At 43.2% G+C, this 20,884-nt stretch overlaps 3 protein-coding genes across 4 annotated transcripts in view; 1 reads left to right on the top strand and 2 right to left on the bottom strand.

The window, feature by feature from the left end:
• The window catches only part of cdkal1 (CDK5 regulatory subunit associated protein 1-like 1), an 815,078-nt gene extending 812,361 nt beyond the window's left edge, over positions 1–2,717 (bottom strand). For both annotated transcript variants that reach the window (XR_008759828.1, XM_055924595.1), the window contains exons 1-3: positions 2,526–2,717; positions 1,697–1,863; positions 841–953 (exon numbers count right to left, since the gene is read on the bottom strand). Coding sequence is in view for 1 of the 2 variants with exons in the window: in XM_055924595.1 (XP_055780570.1) it covers positions 841–953; positions 1,697–1,854 (271 nt within the window). In the remaining variant the exon portion in view is untranslated. The remainder of the gene's footprint in view (positions 1–840; positions 954–1,696; positions 1,864–2,525) is intronic.
• Positions 2,718–7,126: 4,409 nt separating this feature from the next.
• On the bottom strand, positions 7,127–13,540 carry LOC129856861 (transcription factor E2F3-like). The gene is made up of 7 exons (XM_055924594.1): positions 13,055–13,540; positions 11,025–11,139; positions 9,658–9,877; positions 9,337–9,495; positions 8,970–9,084; positions 7,612–7,750; positions 7,127–7,477 (listed from the first exon to the last, which is right to left on the bottom strand). The coding sequence occupies exons 1-7, from the start codon at positions 13,322–13,324 to the stop codon at positions 7,170–7,172; spliced, it is 1,326 nt and encodes a 441-aa protein (XP_055780569.1). The 5' UTR covers positions 13,325–13,540; the 3' UTR covers positions 7,127–7,169.
• A 2,127-nt stretch (positions 13,541–15,667) lies between these two features.
• The window catches only part of mboat1 (membrane bound O-acyltransferase domain containing 1), a 20,274-nt gene continuing 15,057 nt past the window's right edge, over positions 15,668–20,884 (top strand). The window contains exons 1-4 of the mRNA XM_055924593.1: positions 15,668–16,062; positions 16,403–16,548; positions 16,715–16,792; positions 19,221–19,316. Coding sequence (XP_055780568.1) covers positions 15,973–16,062; positions 16,403–16,548; positions 16,715–16,792; positions 19,221–19,316 — 410 coding nt within the window. The 5' untranslated portion in view covers positions 15,668–15,972. The remainder of the gene's footprint in view (positions 16,063–16,402; positions 16,549–16,714; positions 16,793–19,220; positions 19,317–20,884) is intronic.

Raw genomic sequence — 20,884 nt, 5'->3', positions numbered from 1 at the left:
CCACACAGACCCCCCCCATCCCCCCAGCATCTAGCTGCTCCACACAGACCCCCCCACCCCCCCAGCTGCTCCACACAGACCCCCCCCACCCCCCCAGCTGCTCCACACAGACCCCCCCCACCCCCCAGCATCTAGCTGCTCCACACAGACCCCCCCACCCCCCAGCATCTAGCTGCTCCACACAGACCCCCCCCACCCCCTAGCTGCTCCACCACACAGCCTGTTTAAGTGCTTTTCAAAGAGTTACAAACTCACTAGCTAAGCATTAACCTACAGCCTACTACCAACCACACTACAGCCAAACAGCCAATCAGCTCTTTATTATGTCTGCAGAAACATGTTCCATTCCCTTCAGAACACAGAGCACCTGGTCATGGACTTAATCATGGAGCAAGACTGCCATCTTGTGGTTAGTTGTGTATACCTTGGTACATTTGAGACAAACGGAAGCAGACTACTTCAGCACAAATCCCCAAACCCATATAGGGCAGTAGGGGCAAAGATGGATACACCGTGAGGGCAACAAGCAGTAAGGACCAAGATGGAAGATGTGTAGTCCACAGTAGACAGCGCTACCACTAGACACATTCACACCTATTTCATAACTTGCCATTGGCCTGTTGACCTACCTGTCATCAACAACACCCAACCACCCAGTGACCCCCATCCCCTAACCCTTCCACCCCGTGACCCCCATCACCTAACCCTACCACCCCCTAATCCTACCACCCCAGGACACCCACTCCCCATCACCTCGTAACCAACGCACCCATCACACTGGCCATATTATACTTTTGTTGTTTTCGAGGCCAACTATTTGAGCAGCCCACTGGTTCCTACCTGTCATCCTGTATCCGCTCGCTGCCAGCTGTCCAGCCATGTATTCCCCGTCTGAGTTGTTGTGAGAGCAGCCCCATGTCCTCATCCAGATCTTCTGCATGCCAGGGATTACGCTACAGAGAAGAGGATGTATCAACTACAACTACATACAATGAATGCTGGGCCCTTTTACACTATGGGAAGGGACTGTTGGCTTTTAGTACCCTTTTAAATTGATACTATATAACAAAGAACATGTAGATTAGCAAGAAACACAATCTGAAGGGGGAGAGGAAGAGTCGTAGTCTCGAAGCTGCTAAGGAAATTAAGTAATTGGGGGGCGACGGAGCTCGACCGCTTGCATTCTATAATGAACCACTAAACGGCAGTGTTACTCTACAATTAAATTGAAGTTGCCAAGAAGTACTGATTTGGTCCCTGGCTAGTGGCAACAGTAGAGCCATCGTCAATACGGCATGGTCATCTCGCTGACGCACGAGGTCAATCTCAAAATTCTCTCTTTGTTTCTTTAGGTCCTCTGTTCACACCTCCTGATTGGAGGTGGTAAGAGGGGAGGAAAGTGTTGAGGAGGAGAGAGGTTGTGAGGAATGGAGGGAAAGACTATTGAGAGAGTCATAACATAGAGATAAGGCCGTAGCAGCACAGAGGTGTGAAGGAGTCATCCTCCAAGTTTGTCTAAGCTTTAAAATGACTGGGACTGAACCCCGGGTTTCCTGCACATCACAATACTTAAGATAGCCCCCTGAACTAAAGCCCCTAGACATTAGTTCAGGAAGACAAGTCTTCAGCTCTCAGGCAAGGTTCACTCTTTAATCAAACAAGTGTGCATTGCACACTGCATTGATTTAACCCATACCTGTCTGCTTGCAGCACCTCTGTAGTCTGCTGGGTGTTTCTCTTCCTGGCTCTGGGGATGATGCTCTTCCTGGCATACTGCCTCTCCTGTGGAGTCGGGTCGTCAGCTGACACCATGTCCTCAATGTCATCAATCAGGGAGTCACAAGCAGAAGGCATAATGACGATCTGGTAGAAAAACACACACACATAAGAGTTAGACCAAATGTATTTAGAAATGTGTCAAGTCCACAATGATACATTAACTTGACCATACAAAATACAGAGTTAAAAAGCCACATTGTGGACCTCTCAGAGTAGTGTAGTCAATGATAATCCAACATAATACAGTATGTCTCATAGCTAGCTATGTCCCATGTCAATCCACAGATGAACTAGTCACACGTTGTTCTTTGGCGCGAACAACCCACTCCAGTTAACTTCATTAGAAAAGACTCAGCAGGGACATTTCTAGTTATATCTTCAAAACTTTAATATTAATTGTACAGATAATAAATAGTATTATTTACAAAAGTGGTGTCAAAATAGTATGTCAAATAACTGCGACAGAAGCCTGGTCTTGCTAACAGTTAGCCAATGTTAGCTTTTACATAGATGCATTCTCAGGGAATATTCAATAACTGCTCCATAACTGGGCTAAGTAGCTACATTTATGCATAATACTAACACCATCTATACGGCACAGAGTCTGTTTTATAACTATCTTGTCTCTTTAAAAAAAACGTGCCTTTCTGCCAGCTAACATTTGCGAACAGTAACAGAGCACAACGACCCACGTGTTTCTGTTGTGGAATGGCACGTGCATTCAACTTCGTATTACACTTCCTCACCTGTGTTATGTCCTGTTATTACTTCAGTCGTTAACACGGCGCTAATAAATGTTGACTCTCAAATGGAAGACAAACTCAAAGCTGCTCGCTGGAAGGTTGTTGTTATGATCGGCACTGATACAAAGACTGTCTATTATATTGACAAGAGAGTCGATTAACCGCTCCAACAATGGAAATACATGTCCGCGAAGATGGAAGGCAGGCAGGAAGAGGCTAGATCAGGTGGGACCATTCTAGCCAATCAGGGGGCAGATACCCGTGTTAACAGGCCACAGAGACAGATAGAGAACTCATCTTTGTATCTGTGCGAATTGGGGCTGTCTCCATTTTAAAGTAGTCAATTTCTTTCATTGGCCGATTGCACCCAGCAATCTACTTTAAAACATTGGAAGCCCTCAATGGCAATGTCCATGTTAAAATAGGTTATATCCATCTATCTTGAAGACAGACAACTCAAATAGTAGTTTTTTTTTTTTTTTTTTTATATTAGTTTTTTCTAAGTTTCGAAATTGCCACGTGCGTCCACTTATAAACCCGTGTATTAGTAACAACCTACCCATTACAACACTTATGTTCGATCAAATAAGCCTCACGTAGCAAATTATCAATTACATGTTTCGTAGACCAAATTCGACATTCACGGACCTCCATAGAAAAACTCCTCACTTCGTGGGCTTATTTTTCGTGGGACGATTTTTGGGTGGAGTAAAGCCTCTCGCTTTGCCTCTTTCTCTCTGTCTGGCATACTTGCTGGGCGCATTTTGATGACCACGTGGAACGATGGAAGGGAGTTAGGGACAAATGTCTTGCCTCGTAACAAGCGAAATCCGTTGTCAGTCACCTGAAATGACCCTAATCGCGGTTTATTTTTTGTACCCTTTCTGCACTCACTGAAGGGGGGGGGGGGGGGGGGGGGGGGGTTCCCACCCAAAATGTCATGTTGCCCACCCAAATGATGCTAGAATCTAGCCTAAACTGATTTTTGTTTTACTAGCAAGTCAGTTAAGAACAAATTCTTATTTACAATGACGGAATTGCAGGATATTAGCTCAGAAACAGCCAAAATGTCTGCCCACCCAGAAATATAGTTCTAGAACCAATAATTAAATCAATTTCCATAGTGAAGTTACAATTGCCATATTTATATTGCTTTTATTCAAGTTTTGGTGAATTTCAAACATCCAGAATACAAAACATATCCTCAATGGCACCAACCCAACAGGTGGTCCTGTTCAGATGCATTATATATTTATATTTATATACACACAATTTATATCAAAGCTTTCAAATCAAACATACATGTTTTAAAAAGCCATGTTACAATAAAACTGAAATCTGTATTTTCAAAATATTCACATAACATACTCTTTCATGCATTCATATAAAATAAAAATGAAAAAAAACTTTGAATAAGCCGTGTGTAATCTATGGTTTACATCTCAAATGACATCCTATTTCTTATATAGTGTACTAGGGCTCGGGTCAAAAGTGCCACTCACTACATAAGAAATACAGTGCCCTTGGGGACGTATCCTATTTGTGTTATAATAAGCATCATCCACACACACGGAAAGACAGGCTTTCCTAATCACTTCAAATTGTTGAACCTTGGGAGAGGAATTTGTGACCAGATTCTGGTCAACGAGAGATAAAATGGTTAGCCTGGGTTAAACCCGACTGAATGCTGTGTGGTGAATGTAACGCAGCTTTCAATCTGGTTCAACCAGGCTATAAAAATTGAAAGGGAATTCCTTTTTCTATAAATTCTTATATAGACTGAAAATGTAATTAGTATAAGAAAAAATAATAATTCAAGTTGAGTTTATAAATACATATTCACATTGATATAAATATGAAATTAAAGAACAAGAGGAAAATATTGACAAGATGTTCTGTGCACTTGGGGGGGGGGGGGATTCTTTCTACATTGTCCAGTACCTTCACAACAAAAGCATATTAGAGACGCTAACACTGGCAAAATTGTAATCCCAAAGTACATGGAAAAATGGGATAATTCAATGATGGCAACAATACTACGTTAACATTCAGTTCAGTAAATTCAAGAAATAAACTGAAATTCCAATTCTCCTCAATGCTTCTCAATGAGAAACACCAATGTGTAAGTGAACCCCAACCCTGGTTACGTGAACTCATCATTTGAAGATTTCCATTTCATTACTCATCACCAAGAAGAAACGCACTCACTACGCTAAACCATTTACACATAACACACACAAATGAACTGGCTAAATCATAAACACAACCACACTAATGGAAACCAAGCCCTTATATCAGAATATTAATTCATATATGCATCATTCTATCAACATAACACATCCACGTGCCTGCCTGACCATCAATACCAGGAAACCATCCTAGATCTCTGAACTCGCATACAACAGGTAAGCCAAACAGTCTGTCACCATGACTACAGTTCTAGAAATCAGAACATCTGCTAACATGGCACCTAACTGACTAACATAAAACACCCCAAAATAAACCAGCATTAGTATAGTCATAAAACCACATCTGGAGCCAGAGGTAGTCTACAGTACCTAGTGAGTGATCAAAATCATACCTTCATTTTTTATATGTTTTATAATGGTTTCTAGACTTCAGGGCACCAACCCCCAGTTTACACCAACATCCAGTCAGCAAGGCAACAAGCATATCATTCAATCATCATCTAGGACAAATTAAAGACTATCCTGTCTCTTCTTCACTGTGACATGAACAAAAAAATGATACGATGATATCTAGGCTACCTACCCCCCCCCCCCCCCCCCCCCCCCCCCCCCCACCCCACCATTAGCCGAATTAACATGCAACTGAACACATTCAGAGTTGTTTCAGGATTCAAGTAAACCAAGTAGCCCACTTGTTCTGCTTGGTGAACAGTGAACTCCTTTTATTCTCCTACACAAAAAGAAATGCTGCCGTCAGTCAGAAACACATTTCCCTTTAAGTAGAGGGAGAAGTCCCACACCTGCTTCTTTCCATTCATGAGCCTGTGATTTTAAAATGGAGGGGGGGGGGGGGGTGATGGCTGTGTTAAAATATTCAGAGGAGCACCGTAATGTGCATCTACAATAGCGTTGCTCGCTGACTAAAAGGTAAATCTGTAAGGAGTATATACGGTGTTACTGAATGTGTACCCAAAGGGCCGTGATGTTTTGAGGCACAAAACAATTTAGGCAACAGGGATCTTAAATCCAGGAGGGGGTTGAATATCTCTGCTGTAAACAAGAAGTTCGTTCTTAACATCTTGCTACTTAGCTACTAGCAAGTTAGCAAACCAAACGCTGGAGCCCTGAGCTGGATATCATTTCACACATCTTAGATTCCCTTACAGTTATACTTAACCTTTAGTTATACAGCCCCCCCCCCCCCCCCCCCCCCAAAGAAAACGAATGAAAATCATGATATGGATATTTCTAAACCCTCCAGTACAGGGTATAGCACCCAAGCCTAATCAGCAGAGAGACAGACTCTCTCTCTCCAAGATAACTTGAGGTATTCCTTCAGAGCAATAACATAACAGTTGCTTTTTAACTGGTTGTTGTTGGAAATATCCATTCACATGGATACAGACTGGGACGGGCCAACTTGGGTTTCCAATTAAACCAGGACTTGTTGAATTTGGTGACGCTTGTAAACCCATTATTTGCCCTAAGCAAACACAATTAATATGAATGTCAGTTAAGTAGGAGATAATATCTTGACACGGGTCCCAATCAAAACTAACAGGTCAACTTGTACTTTATAATACAGTATCTCAACAATGAGTGTTGTACTAAAGTATTTCCTAAAAGTTTCAACGACAAAACTCAGCGATTTTTGTTTGTTGTTGACGCCAAACCATTATCACACCGTCACTGCCATATTCTATGTAACGATGACAAAAGCATAGAACACCAGCACAAATGTAGATTTGCTTGATCAGCATATAGGGTCACGCTGGCCACCTGACACATCCACAGGAACACACGAGCAACCGTCTGAAACACAGGCCGTTACGGAGGGGTTTCGACTAGCGCCAGTTTGGATAAAGGCAGCTCTCAGTAATCAAGACGGTCTGAGAAGTGAGAGAAGAGTTGGTCAGGGTCGTCTTCATTAGGCCACAGCGTAGCAAAACCTTTATCGTGACTGAAATTGAAACCTCTACCGTTTCAGTTTCAATGAGTTTATACATTTTTGTTCCTACTGAACACGACCCAGTTTTAAGGCAGTCTACAGTGCCTCGAGAAACGGGCAGGTACAGGGAGAGAAAGACGCCGGGTGGGGGGGGGGGGGGGGATCTGTCACCCACCTGGCCCAGTGTACTGCCTTGAAAAACAGGCAGGCACAGGGAGAGAAAGAGAGAGATCTTTTATCCAGCATGCCCTGTGTACCCAATCCTCTTTAAAACAGAGGGATAGGGGTGCCAAGGAACTCTCCCTATGGTGCAGTCTCTCTCTACAGGCTGATCCCTCTCTGCTCCTCCATGACAGTTACATATGAACACAGCAGACATTTCCCCCGTCTCTCCTGGTACATGTGAACACACAGAAGAGACAAGTGTCCCCTACGTCTTCCTCTATTCAGTAATAAGTAGGGGGGGGGGGGGGGGGGGGGAGACACATCCTTGTCTTCCACCCCTCCCTCTTACATAGAGGGACACATGAGTTCTTCCAGGGGAAGCTTGTCAAAGTCGTATGTGTCGAACAGATCGCTGATTCCCTCGTCATCCTCTAAGCTCAGCATGTAGTCCTCGTTGAGGAGAGGAGGGGACAGGTTGACGAAGGGCCCGGCCCCGTGGCCCTCCAGGAGCCCAGACAGGGAGGAGGGGATCTGGTCCTCCGTTTGCAGCAGCAGGCTGGTGAAAGGGGAGGTGATGGGGGACAGGTTGGTCACCGTCACCGCAGACGGAGCTGGAGCGACGTAGTCGTTACCGCCGCCGCCTGTTGCACTCTCTGTGGAGGAAACCGGATGTGAGATATTACAACTAAACACACAAAACGTTGATTGATAAGAAGCAAGGAAATTTGATCAGGTCTAAAAAAACTAATAATTGTAAAGTGTGTGCACATTCTGACGGGAAAGGTACCTGCTGACACTTTGAGGAAAGGGGAGGAGTTTCCTTGGACATCCGGGCCGCCGTTCTTCACAGGACTACTGGCGTTCTCCTCCGGACAGAGGAACACCTCGATAGGCCCCTTGGTGCTGGTGAGGAGGACAGACAGGCCCTGGGAAACAAACAAGACCCACTGATTAGTTACAGAACAGTTCAAATCAAATCAAATTTTATTTGCCACATACACATGGTTAGCAGATGTTAATGCGAGTGTAGCGAAATGCTTGTGCTTCTAGTTCCGACAATGCAGTAATAACCAACGAGTAATCTAACCTAACAATTCCACAACAATTACCTCATACACACAAGTGTAAAGGGATAAAGAATATGTACATAAAGATATATGAATGAGTGATGGTACAGAACGGCATAGGCAAGATGCAGTAGATGGTATAGAGTACAGAGTATAGAGTGGTCCCATGTGGCTCAGTTGGTAGAGCATGGCGCTTGCAACGCCAGGGTTGTGGGTTCAATTCCCACGGGGGGACCAGGGTTCAATTCCCACGGGGGGGACCAGGATGAATATGTATGAACTTTCCAATTTGTAAGTCGCTCTGGATAAGAGCGTCTGCTAAATGACTTAAATGTAAATGTAAGTAGTCTATACATATGAGATGAGTAATGTAGGGTATGTCTCAACCTCAGGTGACACGGACCCAAAACTGCCCAGCTAACAACAAACGTTCACGCAACTTCAGAGAACATTCCCTTAAAGAGTGTATTAGGTCATTTACCGAACGTTTTCATAGGAATGTTGCAGCGACGTGCAAGGACTGTTTCCAAGGACAACATGGCAACCATGTTCTGTTATGTTTGGTGGGATGTTGATGGAATATTCTCCTAACCCACAGAGAACTGGACGCATGAGCAGTTGACAGCGAGAGGACGTTTATTTTTTTGCTGAGTTTAGTTCCAACGAGAGGTCCTTAAAAAAATTTTTTAAACGGAAGCTGTTCTCCAAGGGGGGTGGGGGGGGGTCATAACTTTCCTATCCCTTGTATAAACACTGCAGTGGACAGACATGAGCATGCTGTATTGATTAGGTATTGAATTAATTGGTAGACTAGTGATTCTCAACCTCAAGTACATGGACTGGTCTGTACTGGTGCCTGGGATATTGTTGACCGGTACCTCTGTTGTCAGACACTCATTGGGTGATTGTAGTGCCAGCGGTCATCCAACACGGTTAGTTTTAGGTGTTAGTTGACATCGAAAGAGAAGAACCATAACTGCATGTACCTTTGTACACAAACACATTGTAGAAAGTACACGAGACAAACACAAGAGGACAGTCTCAAGGTCATATTGATTAACCAGACTTGTCTGCTTACCTCCTGTGGGTCTGGCACCTCCAACTTGGTCTCAGAGGGAGCTTTCACCACGATGACGGTCTGGTCCTTCAGGTGACGCAGATGACGGATGTCTTGGTATGTCACATAGGCAAACGTGGACCAGCAGGGTTAAAGACAACTAACACGCTGTGTTTGGAATAAAACAACTCACATATTGACCAGCTTTGAGTACCTAAGTGACAATAGTTATAACGGCTTCATAGTACCCTACGAACACTAGTTATAACGGCTTCATAGTATCCTACGAACACTAGTTATAACGGCTTCATAGTACCCTACGAAGACAGCCTTGGCTCTTCTTGTTTTCCCCCTATTTTAACAGTGTGTGTATGTATAATAAGGATATTTGTGGCTGTGCGAGGCCTCTGTCATCTGTTGGACGTCCAGGGTACAGCTCTGGATCAGCTCGTCCAGTCTCCTCTCCTCCTGACCCAGGTCAGACAGCTCACTGCTCAGACTCTGGCTGCTGGTCAACGTAACCCCATCCTCCGACAGGTTACAGCCCCTGGGAGAGAGCGAGAGAGGGGAGGGTTTAACACAGGACACAAGCAGGAAAACTATTTTCATTCCCTCATACAGTTAGATCAAGTCAGTGATGATGTCTAGTGATTGCCCCTTAAAGGGGATAAAGTTGTCTGAATCCAATCGGTTCTGGTGAGACACTCACATCCACTGTATGTTATTCTTAGACTTCTTCTTGATGAGGTGCACCCCCTCCAGCACGTTGGTGATGTCATAGAGGCGTCGCTTCTGCACCTTGAGAACCTCTGCAGCCTGATTGAGGTCGACGACGCCGTCAGACGACTGGCCCAGCAACTCAACAAACTTCTTCGTTAGCAGGCCCAGCGACGTGTCGTAACGCGTCTTCTCTGCCGGTGACTTCGGAGCTATACAGTAAGACGGACGGGAGAGAGATCCAGTTTAGTATTATGTTCAAAGTTGGATGAGAGAGTGTTTGATTAAAAATGACAACGTTACAGGTTACAGTATGTTCTCACTGCAGTGAGCAACTAAGCATCTTTACAGAGGGAGGGGATTCTATTAGAGCCCCGGGTCACCTTTACAGAGGGAGGGGATTCTATTAAAGCCCCGGGTCACCTTTACAGAGGGAGGGGATTCTATTAGAGCCCCGGGTCACCTTTACAGAGGGAGGGGATTCTATTAAAGCCCCGGGTCACCTTTACAGAGGGAGGGGATTCTATTAGAGCCCCGGGTCACCGTTGATTACGTTCGTTTTGGAACCGGGCTGCTTCCCAGGCGTCCGGTCTGGTGCGCCCGTGTGGCTCAGTTGGTAGAGCATGGCGCTTGCAACGCCAGGGTTGTGGGTTCATTTCCCACGGGGGGACCAGGATGAATATGTATGAACTTTCCAATTTGTAAGTCGCTCTGGATAAGAGCGTCTGCTAAATGACTTAAATGTAAATGTAAATGTGGTCGACGGCGAAGTCGGCTCAAAAAACATATTTTTTTATATTTTTAAAGAGTGTGGAGTAATGAGTAGGATTGTGTTCACACATTCAAAAGTGATTTCTTTAGATAAAAGGGCTTCATCTGCCTTCCCACTTTAAAAATATGTTTACATTTTCAAACAAATGAAGGAAAATAGATGTATGTTTCTGAACGATGCATTATGCTGCCGTGACAACATGCCCGAGCGGCGCAGACTACTGTTCGATTACAGAAGGACGCTCCTCCATCCCCGCTTTTACCCATTCACATCATGGGCCATAGCTTATTAGTACACTTAGTCCAACTTCCTCATTGATCGTGTTTAGCAGGGGTGCCCCAACCATCCTCCTGGACAGGTACATTCCTGCAGGATTTCACCCCAACCCAAATCAAGCACACCGGACTACCGATTAGCTGCTCAACAGAAACCGATTAGTGGAATCAGGAGTTAGTACAGATTTGGACCATTGAGCAAAACCTTGCATATCCAGTAGCTCTCCAGGAGGGCCACTTTATAGGAATGATGGGCTTTATAACACAGTCACAGAATCCTGACTTGAACCATCTGCTCTGGCTCAGTCTTACTTTTGGGGCTCTTGAGCCCTGGCCCGGAGGCTCCTCCAGCCTTTCCCCTGGGGGTCCTGGCTCCTTCGATGGGGTACTGATGGTCCGACTCATCCAACGCCAACCTCCGCTTGGCCTGCAGAAGGTAAACACAGCAGTCAGATTACCTCTCACAAAACAGGTCAAAGATGTTCTTGAGTATCGTTCCGGCATAACGGTGTGATAGGCTTTATAAACTCAAACCTGGTCTGTAGAATAGTTTCTACATAGGCCTACGCCTCGAAATGGTATAATCATATAAACATTGGCAATAGAAATGCAAGCATTTTACTTCACTTATAAAATATGCTTGTTTTGTACACTGAGAATCGTCCCTTAGCGCCACTGAATGACACGTCCCATCAAGGAAGTGAAGTGTGTTTGTCAGTGTACTGTAGTACAACAGCTGTGCCTCAATCATTTGAAGACACGACTTACAAATACATTTGTCATTTAGCAGACTCACTTATAAAGAGCGACTTACAGTTTGTGCATTCATCTTTAAAAAGGTATCTTGGTGAGACCCACATCATATTCATGAAGGTTAGTTCAATATTGTGAAAGATAAATCAACCAATATGGCCTCAACGTCATAAGACCATGACCTGAAGATGACTTGGAGTGTCAGTGAGATGTCGGCCATTTTGTTCAACAACATGAGGGCTACTTTATTTACACATCACAGGCCGGAGAAAGAGTGATGCAAACAGGAATGCTGAGTATCTTGCCATGGGTGTTTCAATGTGTAGAGAAATGCATAATCGAGTCCGTCGGGTCAACGAGGACATTAGTGTGTCTAGTGGGTCAAAACTAAAATATGAGGGAAAACATGAGGCCCGTCATTCATGAGGGACAGTGGACCAAATATAGAACACCAACCCAGGGCTGTTTGAGAAAATGAACATTTTCGTAATATCAGATGGTTCTGTCAGGCATTTTCATCAACCTAGAGATGGAACAAATAAAGAAGTCCTTGCTCCTGGGACAGTTCATACATATTAAATATGGCTGCCATCTTTACACACCCCAAACCAATGCCCCCAGTCAATCCTCCCTCCCCCCCATCTAATGTATCTTCCTCTGTGAGCAAATGGGGATCCTGAACGCAAACTAGACAATGTCTGTAGACTAATGTCAAAGACAGTACAGTAGAACGCCTGCTAGTGTGCTGTGGTTTTTTTGATGCATTGCCAGAAATTAATCTATATCAGCATGTCTATATAGAAGGCATTTCCGCAATGTTATGGTTAAAAGCACAGGAAGCACGCAATCATACGAACTATTATAATGTAGCTAGTTAGCAGCTATAACGATATTCGATATGACGCGGAAAACTAAAAGACAAGACGATTGCCCTTCTGTTGCTCAACTAAGATTGTTGGCCTGTGTTTGTAGTTAGCTGGCTAGCTTGCAGGCTACCTACCGAGCGAGTCAGTCAACCCGCGTTCCCATTCCCTTCCCCCCCAAGTCCAAAACACTAACAGGGCCTAGCCACTCATTTCTGACAAGTAATTATTTTACAGCTAGCCTAGCAAGTTGAAGCACGACTGTGTGTCAAACATGCACGGAACCTTGCAAGGCTAGAGCTGCTCTTGAACCCTACACTAAACCCAAACATTCTCTCAACTTGAAAAAACGGATGAGAAATTGTTTCGGTATTGGCTGTTGACCTTTTACGATACGGGTCTGACCCCTTAGCAATTGATAATACATGGCAGGCATATCTTATTAGCTAGCCAACAGGCTACCCAAACTAAATGACAGATTTATATATAGTTTCACCTGTAAAAGTAACGGTGTAACTAACTACGGCTTGAACAACAATAACTGCTTTCAGACTGGTGTAAAACCCAACTATTGAGCGAACCCGGAGTCTGTTGGGTGACTCAAGGGGATCAGGGAGAGCGACCCAACTAGCTAACGTTAGCTCGCTAGGCTACCAACGTACGAAGCAGTTTCTCGTTCATTTCATTTCACTGCAATACAACAGAAAATGACATTAGCAAGTTTACCGGTGGACGTCCTAATGTAGGTCGTTGTCCGGTTCCGTTTGTTGCTCCGTTTGGAGTGGAATATATACTGCCAGCTGGAGGTTCGGACAAACAGACATTTGAAGTCTGTGTAATGCAAGGCGGTGGAGTTATAATTTGAATATAAGTGGCAGTTGTAAAATGAGGGGTTAACCGATCGGACAATGCTGTCAATACCGCATTTTTATCCAAGGAGCCTCCAACTCCTGCTATTATTACTTTATCCGGGGCTGATGAGATCCCTCTTCTCATCTTTGTGGGCTCGGGTACCCTTTGTCCCTTTAGTTTAAAGCCCCTTTTCAGCTAATCCACCACGATAAATTCAAAAATATTGATATGAAAGAGTAGATTATGATCTTATTTGCCGATATTTGTATGTTTCAAAGTATATTGAGAGCACATTTAGGCAGATGCAATGGATTAGAAACTAGCGCGAGTCTCAGCCCTGCCAGCTCAAAAATGGCTCCAGGAAGCTGACAATGAATGAAGGGATACCGTTTACGCGCGAAGGAACCCTCCCGCGAAACTCAGATTTCCCGGGAAATTTTCAAACAATATTTGCATATGTGACGCGATTGGTTACACTAAGTCATAACTCCACCTATTTTATGTACGTTTCCTAGTTTATTGACCAATGACAGTATAGAAGATAAGACGGCACGCGTTCATTGGACAGTAGATGCTGGATACGTCAGACGCAATCAACGTGTCCATATAATGTGAGCGAAAAAAATAATCAAACTGGTTGAATTTTTCATACAACGTAAACTAAACTGACTTTTATAAGCAATGCAGAATTTTGTAGACTTATTATTATAATTATTATTTTTTTAGATGGGTTTAGTACTTGGTGAGTTTATGGCAGCTAAAGCTAGTATGCCATTCACAAATGCTGGTGCATTTACTAGAATCGTTTTACAAACTGCTGCTGCTACTTTCATTGCCTTTAAGACATGTATACAATCATGTACTTGCCCTCTCCATTTCTGTCCTTGTCAAGCCAAACATGGCAATAGGTGACAATGAGTTTGCAATACACAATAACACAGACTGGCACTCAGGCTAAATGATGTTATGATTTTTGCTAGAATTTGCTAGTCTGTTGACTATTTCTGTGAACAAAAGACAAGGGCATTTCCCCATGCATTACAGCACATCCAATGCTTTAACCCCATGGAGTGTCTGACCCCCCCACATCTAAACGAATTATTGATAACACATGACATTTCTGTATTTACAGAAGGAGAGGATTCTGTATTATCATGTCCCAGTGATGGTGTAAAATAATAAATTAACTTGAGTAATTTTGAAATGTAGTGCACTATCTTCACTATACAGCAGGGGGTGCTCTTCACTAAATCAGAATAGTAAAGCCATTTATAATATTTTAATTTAACCTTTATTTAACTAGGTAAGTCAGTTTAGAACAAATTCTTATTTACAATGACGTCCTACGTCATCTGGCCCTACAAGTTCAGCCATTGATGAAGCTGTCAAATGCAATGTTCATATTTGATATATTTGAAATTACAGTGCAAATGACGAACATTCCTCTGTCAATCTCTTGAGCCCAATGCCATAAGGTCATAGGGTTCGAATTTTAACAATTGACCACAGCGGGGTCAAAGTGTACAACTGTCTCGACGCTTTTGTCTGACCATTAATTATCAACCGCATGCAATATGTTTTTGGAAAACCGCAGAAATTCTACTTTCATATCACCCCAAAATTATATTACAAATACCCCCCAAAAACGTACTGTTTTAACACATTGACACGGAGGGGTTCTGTAGTGCACTTCCCTGAAGTTAATGGAATCTCGGAGGGAACAAAACAAATCTGTTGGTTTGAAGCTGTTTTACATCAAAAACCTCTGTGGAAATCTGTGGTAAAACAACGAACAGTAAAGTGTGTATTTGTGAAGCTATTTTTGAATGATAATTAAATTGAGTGTTCAAGGTTTCCAAAACCGTATAGCAATCAATGATCAATTGTTTCTAGATAGAGTGTTTCACACTTGACCAAATCACCTCAGCTAATCAAAAGGGATGTGGAAGGAGAAGGGCTAACCTGACCTATGATCTGACCCACACCTTATGTGTTACTGCCCCCCCGGCCCCCAGTTGGCAGAAGTGACATCACAAAAAACTATACAACCTTTGTGTCCACTAAAACGAAAACTCTCTAACACTGAAACTGGAACTAATTAATATAAAAACGAATTATAAATATTTTTTATATAACTTAAACTAACTAAAAACGATCAAATCAGATCTGAAAATGAAATGAAACTAAACTGAATTCAAAGTTTAAAAAAAATAAAAATATAATAGAAAAATAAATATATAATAACCTTGGACCACTAGCTTTTGGGGTGAATTGTATTTCAATTCCAGTCATTTCAGAAAGTTAACCACATTCCAATTTCAATGTACTTCCTGAATTGTCTGGAATACACCCCAACCCTGCGACCTACTACTTGTGAACATTCAACATAACTGTGTCACGTTTAGAAACGAGATCAGTAGGTCGGATAATGTAGAGTTATTAAAGGGGAGGGGGCCATCCCATCCGCCACCTACTGTTCCTATTGCTCCTGCCTCAGTCCGTGATACAAATGACAGCTCTGTACCACGCCTTCGTAGGCTACTGGCTACTTAGCAGTCAGCACTAATTCTCGCATATTTGCCAACTGTCACAATAGCATATTGTTGTTAACTACGACTGCACAGAGAGGACGTCGAGTTTTTCTTGAGTCGGCATAAATGCTCGGGATGTATTTCAATCAATGAACAGCAATGAGATTGTAGAAGCACTTTATTTATTTATTTGGTAAAACATTTCTTCACTTAATTAATTTTTTTTTACGGAGGAGCGACTTCAAACCTTTACCATGCATAATGGACGAGTTGACAACCTCTTCGTTTAAAACTACCGGTTCCAAATGGTTGCTTCCAGTCAGCGATTTTTGTGGATTTCCTTTGGATCAGGTAATCTATACTTTTACAAAATTAGAAGAAAATAAAAAATCGATTTGCTTAAAAGTCAGTTATTTTAATGTAAAATGATGGTATTAGGTGTCTTGTCCTGCCTTTACCCTGGAATGATATGACAACATTCTGGTCACCTGACTTTGCATTTACACACATTACATTTGCATAAGTATATTTAGAGACATTCTGCTTGTGTCCAAACTAAACACAGAATAGAATAGAAGTCATAGAATTGAAAGAGTCTGTTGTCCTAAGGCCATAACACACACCGGATGCATGTAGAGTATATACATCTAGTCAATATGTCATGTCTGGGGGCGTCATGTCTTCTATGCAGGTGAACTTCTTGGCATGTCAGGTGTTTGCCCTTGGTGCAGCCTTCTGGTTCCGTCTTTACCTCAGCCCTCAGTTTTCCAGGCCCGTGGTCCGCCATGCCGTCGCCACACTCTTTGGCCTCTCCTTTGTCATATTCTGTTTTGGCTGGTAAGGAACACTCTGGTGCACTGGTTAGATTAGGGTATACAGGTTAAAACATGGTCGGATCACTTTGTTGAATGGAGGACACTAACAGATAGACCCAGTTTAGTACTAATCACCCGGTTGTTAACAGTAACCTATCAGTTGTTTTGTGTTGTTTTCGTCGCTGCAGGTATGCAGTCCATATCTCCGTCTTGGTGATGGTTTGCTACAGGATTCTGGTCACAGCTGACATCCACAACATTCACAGGTAAACACACACCACCATGTCTCCCATACAGACACGTGTAATAACATCTTAACCACATGGGTCGTTCTTTGCTAACATGTTGATGACAAGTTAAGCTAGATAGGAAGTGGTAGCTGGACCAGACTGTCTCTGTCTCTATATATCTCTCTCTCTCTCTCCCTCTCTGTCTGTCTCTATATCTCTCTGTTTCTGTCTCTGTCTCTATATCTCTCTGTCTCTGTCTGTCTGTCTGCCTGCCTGTCTGCCTGCCTGTCTGCCTGTCTGTCTGCCTGTCTGTCTGTCTGTGTGTCTCTCTATCTCTCTGTCTCTATATATCTCTCTTTCTGTCTCTGTCTTGCTCTTTTTCTCTGTCTGTCTGCCTGTCTGCCTGCCTGCCTGCCTGTCTGCCTGCCTGCCTGTCTGTCTGTCTGTCTGTCTGTCTGTCTGTGTGTCTCTCTATCTCTCTGTCTCTGTGTGTCTCTCTATCTCTGTCTGTCTGTCTGTCTGTCTGTCTGTCTGTCTGTCTGTCTGTCTGTCTGTCTCTCTATCTCTCTGTCTATGTGTGTCTCTCTATCTCTGTCTCTGTGTGTCTCTCTATCTCTGTCTCTGTGTGTCTCTCTATCTCTCTGTCTCTGTGTGTCTCTCTATCTCTGTCTCTGTGTGTCTGTGTTTAGGTCCTGGAATGTGATGAATGTAGGTAGAAGATAGAACAGTAACACTGGTGATGTTTTACATTAGGGATTCCTTGGAGGAGTCTAGATAGAGACGGCATTGTTCTCTGTGCCATCGCCCATCGCCTCGCCTCCTCCAGTTAAAGAAAGATGGGTCATTGGGTTGTGGGTTACTGCGTGTTAAAAGACCATGTTTCACCCATAAAGCATTTGTGTGTACTGTACATCTCCAGTTGTACTTGAAGGTGATTGCTAAGATGAACATGGTCCATTCCACCTCGTAGTTGATCTTTCTCCCGTATGCAGATGAGGAACTACCAGACTAAAACATGAAAAAGGTTTCATTCATTGAAAGTGCCACTCGTTCTTAGCATGGAGGGATGTAGGATGTTACTCTGTAGCTATATGTTCTCAATCTGAATTACATAATAAATATTAGTATTTATTTTATTTCACCTTTTATTTAACCAGGTAGGCTAGTTGAGAACAAGTTCTCATTTACAACTGCGACCTGGCCAAGATAAAGTAAAGCAGGTCGACACATACAACAACACAGAGTTACACATGGAATAAACAAACGTACAGTCAATAATACAGTAGAAACAGTCTATATACAGTGAGTGCAAATGAGGTAGGATAAGGGAGGTAAGGCAATAAATAGGCCATAGTGGCAAAATAATTACAATATAGCAATTAAACACTGGAGTGGTAGGATGTGCAGAAGATGAATGTGCAAGTAGAGATTATGGGGTGCAAAGGAGTAAGATAAATAAATAAATACAGTAGGGGAAGAGGTAGATTGGATGGGATATTTACAGATGGGCTATGTACAGGTGAAGTGATCTGTGAGCTGCTCTGACAGCTGGTGCTTAAAGCTAGTGAGGGAGGTAAGAGTCTCCAGCTTCAGAGATTTTTGCAGTTCGTTCCAGTCATTGGCAGCAGAGAACTGGAAGGAAAGGCAGCCAAAGGAAGAATTGGCTTTGGGGGTGATGAGTGAGATATACCTGCTGGAGCGTGTGCTACGGGTGGGTGCTGCTATGGTGACCAGTGAGCTGAGATAAGGCGGGGCTTTACCTAGCAGAGACTTGTAGATGACCTGGAGCCGGTGGGTTTGGGGGCGAGTATGAAGCGAGGGCCAGCCAATGAGAGTGTACAGGTCGCAGTGCTGGGTAGTATATGGGGCTTTGGTGACAAAACGGATGGCACTGTGATAGACTGCATCCAATTTTCTGAGTAGAGTGTTGGAGGCTATTTTGTAAATTATATCGCCGAAGTCAAGGATCGGTAGGATAGTCAGTCTTACGAGGGTATGTTTGGCTGTATGAGTGAAGGAGGCTTTGTTGCGAAATAGGAAGCTGATTCTAGATTTAATTTTGGATTGGAGATGCTTAATATGAGTCTGGAAGGAGACTATACAGAGTATATAGCCAGACACCTAGTTATTTATAGTTGTCCACATATTCAAAGTCAGAACCGTCCAGAGTAGTGATTCTGGATGGGCGGGCAGGTGCGGGCAGCGATCGATTGAAGAGGATGCATTTAGTTTTACTTGTATTTAAGAGCAGTTGGAGGCCACGGAAGGAGAGTTGTATGGCATTGAAGCTCGTCTGGAGGTTAGTTAGCACAGTGTCCAAAGACGGGCCAGAAGTATACAGAATGGAGGGATGTAGGATGTTACTCTGTAGCTACGTGTTCTCAATCTGAATTAAATGTTTACCCTCCAGGTATACTATGATCATGGCCTTGTTCTCAATCTGAATTAAACGTTTCCCCTCCAGGTATACTATGATCATGTCCGTCAGCTACCTCGCGGTGTGTCAGGTGAGCAGAGTCTTCATCTATAACTATGGGATCCTCTCAACAGACTTCTCTGGGTAAGTATCCATGTTGTTCCAGGTTAAGACCGGTTTACTGGCAGTCCTCCAGACCGGTCTCAAGACCACATATTGAGTGTCTCGGTGTTGGATATATTTTTACTCTGTCTTGACTCTAACAATGAGGACTCGTCATTTCTTTCCGAGACCAACGGAGTAAAAAAAACTCCTAATTATCAGCTTCCATTCAGTCGGTGCATAAAACTACTTCACCGGGTTTATGTACTGGTTCATGACACAGTAATATCTTATCGCCTGTTGAAACATGGCTTCTTACTTTACTCCTTACGTTATACGGTCCTTTACGTTCGTTTAAAATTATCCTCAAACTTTGTTGCGCTTGTCAGAGTTTCCTTGATTGGCTGGTAGGGAAGAGTGTGGTAAATTGTATGCAAGATCACTATTAGTAAGGGGAGACCGGGGTAAGTTGTATGGAAGATTACTATTAGTAAGGGGAGACCGGGGTAAGTTGTATAAAAGATCACTATTAGTAAAGGGAGACCGGGGTAAATTGTATGAAAGATCACTATTAGTAAGGGGGAGACCGGGGTAAGTTGTATGCAAGATCACTATTAGTAAGGGGAGACCGGGGTAAATTGTATGAAAGATCACTATTAGTAAGGGGAGACCGGGGTAAGTTGTATGCAAGATCACTATTAGTAAGGGGAGACCGGGGTAAATTGTATGAAAGATCACTATTAGTAAGGAGAGACCGGGGTAAGTTGTATGAAAGATCACTATTAGTAAGGGGAGACCGGGGTAAGTTGTATGCAAGATCACTATTAGTAAGGGGAGACCGGGGTAAATTGTATGAAAGATCACTATTAGTAAGGGGAGACCGGGGTAAATTGTATGAAAGATCACTATAAGTAAGGGGAGACCGGGGTAAATTGTATGAAAGATCACTATTAGTAAGGGGAGACCGGGGTAAGTTGTATGAAAGATCACTATTAGTAAGGGGAGACCGGGGTAAATTGTATGAAAGATCACTATTAGTAAGGGGAGACCGGGGTAAATTGAATGAAAGATCACTATTAGTAAGGGGAGACCGGGGTAAATTGTATGAAAGATCACTATTAGTAAGGGGAGACCGGGGTAAATTGTATGAAAGATCACTATTAGTAAGGGGAGACCGGGGTAAATTGTATGAAAGATCACTATTAGTAAGGGGAGACCGGGGTAAATTGTATGAAAGATCACTATTAGTAAGGGGAGACCGGGGTAAGTTGTAACGGCCTTTGTATCTATTATAGACCTGTTTGGGTTAGTGGTCATTGTAGAGTGCTGCTCTATTTGTCCTCAACATGCTATTGTTTTCACCATACTGACTGTATAAAACCACATGTTGTTTTCACCACCATAATGAATGTATAAAACCACATGTTGTTTTCACCACCATACTGACTGTATAAAACCACATGTTGTTTTCACCACCATACTGAATGTATAAAACCACATGTTGTTTTCACCACCATACTGAATGTATAAAACCACATGTTGTTTTCACCACCATACTGAATGTATAAAACAACATGTTGTTTTCACCACCATACTGAATGTATTAAACC

The sequence above is a fragment of the Salvelinus fontinalis genome, chromosome 6, assembly GCF_029448725.1.
Source record: "Salvelinus fontinalis isolate EN_2023a chromosome 6, ASM2944872v1, whole genome shotgun sequence".
In the NCBI taxonomy this organism is placed as follows: domain Eukaryota; kingdom Metazoa; phylum Chordata; class Actinopteri; order Salmoniformes; family Salmonidae; genus Salvelinus; species Salvelinus fontinalis.
Note: the sequence above shows the minus strand (reverse complement) of the source record. Positions and strands in the feature narration are given on the sequence as shown.

Coding starts and splice junctions, on each gene's coding strand:
- LOC129856861 (XM_055924594.1), bottom strand. CDS start 13,324: ATGAGAAGAGGGATCTCATCAGCCCCGGATAAAGTAATAATAGCAGGA. Junction 11,140..13,054: donor CTACATTAGGACGTCCACCG/GTAAACTTGCTA, acceptor TACCTTCTGCAG/GCCAAGCGGAGGTTGGCGTT. Junction 7,751..8,969: donor AGGTGCCAGACCCACAGGAG/GTAAGCAGACAA, acceptor TTTGTTTCCCAG/GGCCTGTCTGTCCTCCTCAC.